Raw genomic sequence first — 9001 nt, 5'->3', positions numbered from 1 at the left:
AACCCTCAGTTTGTTTCCTGAGATTAAGAATTCCTCATATCAGTGAGGTCATATGATTATGTTACTTGTTTTTTAAAAAAAAGGACAAATACGCATACAGGTCTGTTCATAGATGCAGGAAAATACCTCCGGTCAGATACCCAAGTCACTGGTTTACACCGGTTATCTCTGGGGAGGGAAACTGGGAGGTCAAGGGAAGGACAGCTTTCACTGTATGACCTTTTTTGCCTTTTAAGTTCTGAACCACGTGACCGGGTCACCTCTTCCATAAACGTGACCTGGCTCTTATTTTGACTCCAGCACGATGCAGCACACGATGGGGCCTAATGGACGTTTGCCCCCCTGAACTGAGAGGGCAGATAAAAGCCCTGGCGCGCGGCAGTCACTGAACAAACATGGGTTGGCCTGACTTAGCCGGTGGGTCCCTGCCACGCGGGAGGAAATGGGGGCACACACAGAGGCAGTGCAGACCGAGCGCCCCACTGGCATAAAGCCCTATCCTGCCTTGGAAACCTGTACCGGGAGGAGAGACATGTGCTGGGAGATGAAAAACCAACCTAGGAAGTGGCCTCTGAACTCCCCTCCGGCAGTGCTGGGACAAAGCTGGCTGGATATGGAGAAAAGGGGCGGCGGGCTCTTACCTGGCTCCGGGGGCTCCTTGCTCACATGCTCAGCTTCCATGGACCCGATGCCCCCGCTAAACATGATGGGCTTGATCCACTCACGCCGCTGGCCGTCGGGGAGCTGGAGACCCAAGGAGCGGGCGAAGCCTGGAGCGTGGACACCCCAGGGAGAGGGGGCAGAGTCCGGTCACCCAGTATCCCCCAGCACCCACTCAGTCATACACCCCACCCCCCTCTGGTACTCGGTGTCTGTTATCCTGACACCCCCAGCCTCACCGGCCAGCACTGGCTCCCCAAACTTGTTGCCGTAATCAGAAGCCCCATTACTGGCCTCAATGGCGACCTCCAGAGGCAGGGCGAAGTTCCCAGGATACTGGAAACTTGGGTCCTCCCAGGGCAGATTATAACCTGGAAGGAAAGCACAAAGTTGGCTGGACCGTTAAGACAGGACACAGAGGAGCCAGAGTCCTTCAGGAAGAGTCTAACTAAGCCACCAAGGACCACCCATGCGGGTAGAATGTCCCATTTTAGGAAATCCTATTTCAGGAAGATGTAGGGCCTACAATAAAGCACCGACCTTGCTCCCTAGGTCCCATGCCAATTTTCCCTCTGAGTCTTAGGATCAGGGTTCTTAAGGCTCTCTAAGAAATTGGACTTTGGGGGCGCCTGGGTGGCTCAGGTGCTTAAGCATCTGCCTTCAGCTCAAGTCATGATCTCAGGGTCCTGGGATTGAGCCCCGCACTGGGCTCCCTGCTCAGTGGGGAGTCTGCTGCTCCCGCTCTCCCTCTCTCTGTCCATCACAAATAAATAAATAAAATCTTAAAAAAAAAAAAAAGGAAAAGAAATAGGACTTGGGGGACAGGTGGTCATGAGACTGACCCAGTATCATGTTTCCTTGCTGAGCAGGTGCTAGTTTATAAAGAAAATGGCAGTTCTGCAAAGCCTGTCTGGTGGCTTGGGTTTCCCCTGGCCTAGAGTCCTCACGGCAACGGGCCAGCTACTCTAGGGCCTGCCTCCCAAGAAAAGGCACCCAGGATGACCTAAGAGATAGAAGTGCTCCATGCCCGCCAGGACAAGGAAGAGAAGGTAGGGAGGAAGGAGGTGGGACCTGGGATGTGCAGGTTTCCAAAGCAATAGCCAGCAGTGCCAGCCACCACGTGGGCCCCGCGGCCCGTGCACTGGATATCTCGGATCCGGCCCCCTGTGCCTGTGGTCGCACCGCTGAAGGGGGCCACTCCTGTAAAGAGATGGGGGAGACGTGTGGGTACCAAAGAGACAAACCTCAGTTCTGACCACCCCATTAAAAATCAGGATGGGACGCCTAGGTAGCTCAGTCGGTTAAGCACCCGACTCTTATCTCCGCTCAGGTCTTGACCTCAGGGTGGTGAGTTCAAGCCCCACGTTGGGCTCCATGTCAGGCATGGAGCCTACTTAAAAAAAAAAAAAAAAAAAAAAAATCAGGACAACCAGCCTCCCTGATTGTTTTTCCCAGGCCCGGACCGGAGGACCTTCACTCTACCCGACACTCTGATCTCATCGATCCATCCCCGGGACCCAGCTCACCTGTGGGGAAGTTGTGGGTCTCTGCCGTGAAGACGACGTGTCTCAGGGCCTGCTGTTGCCGGAAGCAGCTTGGCTGTGTGGGGTCCTCGGGCCGTAGGAATCGGACTTCCTTCCCCTGGATTGCGCTGTGGACACAGTGGTTCTGGACCTTGCTTCCTTCCTGGGGCCTCCCCTGCCCTGAGCCTACCGTCCCCCCCGACCTCAGGCACAGCCCACCTGCTGTTGTCACAGAACTTGAGGACGTTGTTGGGGTTTGAGGACGCCTGGGTGCTCATGATGGACTCAAAGAGGGAGCGTGCCAGCTCCTGCCCGTCCATGTGGAGAAGGCCCTTGAAGAACCAGTGTCGACTGTGTTCGCTGCAGGGGTGAGGCGGGGAGGGAAGGAAAGGCAGAAAGCTGGGTCACTTCTCACGCCATGCCGTGTCGTCTCAGCAATCAGCAACAGTTAACGGCCGACTCTGACATAGAGAACAAGTCAGAATAGATTCCAAAAAGCCATAACCTTCAAACGTCCTGTCACTGTGGATTGCTCAGATCCAAAGTGAATATGAAATCGAGACTTGGGTATAGACTACCAGATGGAGGAGGAGCCCGGGCCCTCAAACGGACTCAGGGACACCCCCGAGCCACAGGAGAGCCACGAACGCAAGTCCCCGTGCCCTTCCCTTCCAACCTCCCCGGGCTCAGCCTTCAGAACGTCCCCATCGCCCCACCACCTATTGGACTGAGCCAAGTCGAAGGCCTCCACGGTGCTGGGGTTCCGCTGCAGCTCCTGGAAGCGTCTGGTGTAGAAATCCAGGTCCCAGGAGTCTAGGGCCAGGCCTAGGAGACAACCCGGGAGAGATGACTGTAAGGCTCAGGTCGCCAGGTCCCGGGGCTCAGCGCCCCGACTGGCCTCGCCTGGGCCTCCCTCCCAGGCACCCCGGCGCACCCAGCTCCTGGTTGGCCTTCTCCAGGGCACACCGGCCCTCAGCCAGGATGTTGATAGAGCCGTTGAGAGGTGTGGAAATGCTCCCAAGGGAGAAGCTCTGGATGGGACGGGGGAAGTGCTGCTCGGTCATGCGGTCATGCAGGGCGGCCAGAGCGATGGTCTTCATCTCCGCTGATGGAGGGTGGGCGAACTAGGGGCAAACACACACAAGACAGCAGGAGGTGGAGGGCTGAAGTCTGGACAGAGTGGTGCACCCCGGGTCCTCCCAGTCATGCAGGGCCAGCCCATGGCTAATCTGCGTGGTGCCCGAGTGCCGATTAGAAAGACACGCCCCATCCAGGCACGAGCCCATGTAAGGATGCCCAGATTAGCAAGGGGACCACAGGCTGGACTTCCTTCCCATTCAGCCCTCGACCAGGAAGTCTCAGGCAGTGAACAACCTGCCAACAAGACAGGCCTAAAGCCAAGAGCTCCTCCCCATTTCTCCCGAGTTCAGGACCTCATCTCTTTTATCTCTGGCCCAGCTCCTCCTCCCCCTCACCACGGATAGCCCAACACCTCACCGAGAGCAGGTAGCGCCGGGTGGTCTCCACGCGATCCACAGCCCCCAGCCCAGCAGCCCAGCACACTGACACGACGTTGGTGGATGCTGGGGTTGAGAAGTTCAGCCTGAGGAGTGGGCTGGATGGTTAGGACCTGAGAGCGCCAGCCGAGAAGGTGGATCCCGCCCACAGCTGTCCCACTGACCTCTCACCTCTATCCCCCTCCCCACTGGCCTCTAGCCTCAGACCCGGGCACCAAGAAACCTGCTTTTGAAGGTCACTCAAATCAAACCGGACCTGTCCTTCCAGCATAAAATGCTTTGACATCTTACTTCTCAGAATGCAATCTGTTTTACTTACAGAACATGCCTAGTAGCTGGCTCAGTCTTTCAAAGACATCTTCCCATATGGGGAAGGCAGATGCATGGCCTTCTAAGCAGGGAGTAGGATGGAGTAAAGGGAAAACAGACCTGTCAAGGGTCACAGGAGAAGGAAGAAGAGGAATGGGAGTGGAAGGGGTGGGCAGTGCGTCTGGAAGGGAGCTCGGCCTGAGAACATGGAATGCCTTTACCCTGGGCTGAAACACTCGCCTGGGCCCAACCTCCAGCAGCAGGTCGTTGGAGTCAGGATGGAGCCAGGACTCCTGAGCAACATCACCCAGTAACAAGGGGCAGCCAAAGAGCCATGTCAGCTTCTTCATCTCCTCAGCACTCGGGAGGGACTTGGCTGCAGGGGGACAGGACGGGGATATGCTGAGACCCTGCCCGGCCTGGCACCGCCCCGCCCATCCAGTACTTGGCCCAACCTGTCCAGTTCACGTTGTAGCACAGCTCTGTCTTAACACCCTGCAGCGCTGGCAGCTTCCCTTGGAGCTTCCTCCGAGCGTGTCCAGAAGCTGCCCTCTCATGGCCAGAGGGATGGACATAGAAGTGAAGAACGGAGGCCATCGCTGGAGCTGTCCGTTGTGGGAAATGACGTAGATCCCTGAAAGGTAATTAGCTATTCCCTGTCAAACAGATTTCAGATTTCCAAGACAGCTGAGGCTCTGGAGGCATTAGGGATGGGGTGGGGAAAACGGGCATTCGGAGAGATGAGATACTCTGAAAAACGGAAGCTCGGGGGGCTTCATCCTGCAAAATGTGGGAACAGGGAATACGGGTACAACCTTGGCACGTGATCCTTGAGCACCTGCACTTTGCTGGGCCCCAGGCAAGGTCTTAGGAACACCGCTCTGAAGACAAAAACCATTTCTGCCCTCACAGACCTTACATTTTATTGAGGGAGACAGGCAAGCGCCCCGACATTTCCAGCCCAGTGTGGTTAAGGCTGAGAGATTGTGGCTACCAGCCTAGCACTTGAGGAATTAGGGAAGACTTTCTGGAAAAAATAGCATCTAAATGTAAACCCACAGGATGAGCTGGACTGGGCCCAGTTGGTGGAGTCAGAGGACACCATTGTTCTGGTATGCCTCTACTTTCTGGCTGCTCCAGCTCAGGCACCTGTCCTTCACTCTCTTCTGTCTACATGCTCTTCCCAAGTGACTGCATCCAGACCCGTGGCCTTAAATACCATCTAGTAGATTGAGCCAACGAAACTGCCAGGATTCAACCCTTTTTGTCCAAAAACGGCAATTTCATCTCATTCAAGTCGCTATCTGCCAACAGATTCCATAACTTAATTCAATCCTGACTCTCCCGGACACTCCAAACTGGTACATTAAAATGCTCACGTGACATCTCCACGTGGATGTCTCATAAACACCGATGGTAGTCTGTTTGGGCCAAAACAGAAATTCTGATCTCTCCCTTCTCCAGACCTCCTGTTCTCCCAGTCTTCCCCATCCAATCAGCACACAGGCCAAAATACAGTCAACCTCACTTCTTCCCGAGCCCTCTCTATATCTAATCCATCAGCAAATCTATGTCCAAACATATCCCAAATCTGTCCACATCCTTTTTTTTTTTTATTTACTTGACAGAGAGAGACAGAGAGAGAGGAAACACAAGCAGGAGGAGAGGGAGAAGCAGGCTCCCCACTGAGCAGGGAGCCCTATGCGGGGCTCAATCCCAGGACCCTGGGATCATGACCCGAGCTGAAGGCAGATGCTTAACCAACTGAGCCACCCAGGCGCCCCTGTACACATCCTTTCATCTTTGCTACCATCACTCCTTCAAGCCATGACCGTCACTCACTTGGGGCCTCCTGAATAGCACCCCTGATTCCACTCCTGCCCCAACCACAAACCATTTGCCGTATTTCAACATAAGTGAGATCATGGCTTCTCATCACACATGGTATAAGCTTCTAACTCAGGACCCTGGCTCACCTAGCCTGGCCCCCTGCCCACTTCTCCAACCCTATCGCACACCATGATCTTTTTCACCTGCAACGCCCCCACCACACTTGCTTCTTTTGTATTCTAACTTGCCAACCTCAGTTTTGGAAGGCCATTTTCTCACCCTGATATTTGCATGGCTAGCATTTTTTTTTTTTTTTAAGATTTTATTTATTTGACACAGAGAAAGAAGCAGGCAGAGGGAGGGAGAGAGAAGCAGGCTCCCTGCTGAGCAGAGAGCCCCATGATGCAGGGCTCAATCCCAGGATCCTGGATCATGACCTGAGCCTAAGGCAGAGCCACCCAGGTGTCCCATGTCTAACTAGCACTTTCTTATTTAGATTCCTGGCCTCTAGCGAGGGACTTCCTCAACCCACTCCTATCAGACAGCCCTATCTTATTTTCCTATATAGTATTTAGCAGTACTTGAAATTTTATCTTATCTATTTACTACCTCACATTTCATTTTATTTTTATTTATTTTTAATACGTGCCATTTTAACTTATTTAAAACTCTACCTTCCCCACTAGAACAAAATCTCCACGTGGGCACGGACTGTAGCTGTCTTATCTCCACTGGATTGCCAAGGCTTGGAAAAACAGGTGGGGCTTAAAAAGGAAAAAAAAAAAATCTAGCATTTGCTGACTGACTGAAGGAACTCTCGATTTACATCCCTCGGCAGCCCCTCCCGCCCTTTCAGGCCAGGCCTCATTTCAGGGAAGGATGCTGGATCCCGGTTTCTCAGCGCTCCCCACCCCATTCTGATCACCCTTTCTAAAGTCAGGCCCCTCACGGTTGTCCTTTATACCGTGACCGCCACAGGATTTATCACATCCGCCTTAGATCTACCAGGCACGCTCCAAGAGCGCAGGGGCAGGGCTGTCTCTATCGGGGCTGCATGCCCAACGACTAGGAGGACATCAGCGAGGCAGTCGGCAGGGAGGCTTTCTGGTGGCGGAAGAAACTGGGCAAGAGGGGCTGACTTTAGGTGCGGGGGTGTCCTCCCCTGACTCGCGTCTACGGACCGCGCACATGGTCGCAGGAAAGGGCCCCAGCTGGACGCCGCTGTGCCCGCTGGGGACACGGAAGTGGCCCGCATCAATGAGGCCGGGGGTGAGCGCAGAAAGGGATGCAGCAAGCAAGTAGCAAGGATGACTCAGGAGAGCGATACGCACGTGAGAGATGGCCGGGACACACTCGCGGACCGATGGCACCCCGATGGCACCCCGATGAGTCATCCGAGGGCGCCAAGGAAGACGCGGCCCGGGCGGCGCCCCGCCCACTTCCGCGCGCCCCCGTCCGCGGAGCCGCGCCCGGGGGGTGTAGCTGCGCAATCTCGCCTGGAGGGCGCCTGGCTGGCGCGGGCTGCCTTCAGCTCAGGTCATGATCTCAGGGTCCTGGGATTGAGCCCTGCTCAGTGGGGCATTTGCTTCTCCCTCTCTCTCCGTCTGCACACGCGCTGTCTCTCTCAAATAAATAAAATCTTTAAAAATTGTAAAAAAATAATGAATATTCCTTTGGAAACTTCCTTTATCTCTACCCCCAGGATACAGGTTGGCAATCATCCCCCAAACATATGACCCACCAATATACATCTGAGGGGTTTCACGACTAAGGTTTTATTAGATAGTAATAAATGACCTTTTCCCAACAATAGCTAGCCCCCTCAAGGTCTTAGAAACCTTGCTTCCAAAATGCTGCCCCTAACCTCCTCCCAACTTGAAATATATAATGAACCACTCCTCATGACCCCAGTGCAGCTCTTTCTGCCCACGGGTCCAGTCCCGTGCTTTAATAAAACCACCTTTTTGCACCAGAGATGTCTCAAAAATTCTTGGCTGTAGCTTTGAACCCTAACATCGTTTCTACATCATAGCCATGAAACAAAGGCATCCGACAGGGCAAAGGAGGCCATAAGTACAGTGTTCAGGGAGAGAGGGAATAACACTCCGTCCTCTCTCCTGTCCTCAAGTTCCCACATAAACTGTTTCTGTCTCTCATTAGCCAAACCTAATCTGAAGCCTGAGGGCAAGGAAGCTGGAGTGGCGTGGCAGGGCGTGCCAGGACAAACGCAATACCTGGTGCAGTGGTCTTTTTAATGAGTCACACAACAAAGAAATGGTCAGAGTAAAAAGTGAAAGTCTTTATCTTCATCTCTCTCCTTATTCATTCCCCTCCGCACTACAGGTTCAAGACAAGGGTAAGGCAAGTGAGGCATCTAGGGTGCAAAACTTAAAGAAGTACTTAAAATGTTCACCTAATTCCAACCCTGCCCCAGACATAACAGTAACTACCTGTTTGGTGTATAAAGTTCCAGGCTATTGAAATGAGTACTCTCAGCCTCGCTTCTGACAGAGGCCATATGTTGATCTTTGACATCTGAGCACTTCTTGCTTTCTTTCCCTTCAGGCACTCCTTGGCTCCATCCAGTACCTACCTTCCAGAACCTTTCAGAACTTTCCAGAATCTTCCAGGAGCCTTAGTTTGCTCAGCTCTCTGGTCCTATTTCCTTCACATTTTCTTTCTTTCTCTGTGTGTGTGTGTGTGTGTGTTTTAAGGCTCCATTCCCAACATGAGGATTGAACTCACAACCCTGGGATAAAGAGTTACCTGCTCTACCAACTGAGCCAGCCAGATGCCCCTCCTCCACATTTTAGTAGTCCCAGGGCACCATAAAATTTCAGCTTTCACCTCCATAGAGTGACTTCCAGATTTATCCTTTTGGCCCTAATCCCTCTCCTGACTTGGGTCCCATATATCCAGCTGCCCCTTGGACAAGTACAAACTGTTCAAATCACCAGGTCTGGAGACAACACACTTCCTTCCCTGTGTGTGACGGGCCAGCCACTCTTGGTGCTTCCCTAGTATCTCCCCCTCTCCCACCACATTCCTTGAAGATGCTTATTAAATCAAGCTTGATCTACTTCAGTGGCTTGCTATTCTCTTGTGCCCCTCTCATTTGGTCTTGCATGCTGCCACCAGATTAACCTACATTTAAATCACACC

The 9001-nt window shown here is 53.3% G+C and overlaps 1 protein-coding gene across 1 annotated transcript in view; it reads right to left on the bottom strand.

Annotated features, from left to right (window-relative positions):
- PFAS (phosphoribosylformylglycinamidine synthase) overlaps window positions 1-7288 on the bottom strand; it is a 19886-nt gene extending 12598 nt beyond the window's left edge. The window contains exons 1-11 of the mRNA XM_032431816.1: window positions 7171-7288; window positions 4465-4643; window positions 4250-4385; window positions 3681-3786; window positions 3118-3307; window positions 2903-3008; window positions 2403-2543; window positions 2187-2311; window positions 1732-1860; window positions 900-1031; window positions 642-770 (exon numbers count right to left, since the gene is read on the bottom strand). Coding sequence (XP_032287707.1) covers window positions 642-770; window positions 900-1031; window positions 1732-1860; window positions 2187-2311; window positions 2403-2543; window positions 2903-3008; window positions 3118-3307; window positions 3681-3786; window positions 4250-4385; window positions 4465-4606 — 1336 coding nt within the window. The 5' untranslated portion in view covers window positions 4607-4643; window positions 7171-7288. The remainder of the gene's footprint in view (window positions 1-641; window positions 771-899; window positions 1032-1731; window positions 1861-2186; window positions 2312-2402; window positions 2544-2902; window positions 3009-3117; window positions 3308-3680; window positions 3787-4249; window positions 4386-4464; window positions 4644-7170) is intronic.
- Window positions 7289-9001: the final 1713 nt, after the last annotated feature.

This window comes from Phoca vitulina, unplaced genomic scaffold (assembly GCF_004348235.1).
Source record: "Phoca vitulina isolate PV1807 unplaced genomic scaffold, GSC_HSeal_1.0 scaffold47, whole genome shotgun sequence".
NCBI classification, from domain to species: Eukaryota; Metazoa; Chordata; class Mammalia; order Carnivora; family Phocidae; genus Phoca; species Phoca vitulina.
The sequence above is the reverse complement of the archived record's forward strand: the minus strand, read 5'-3'. Positions and strand labels throughout refer to the sequence as shown.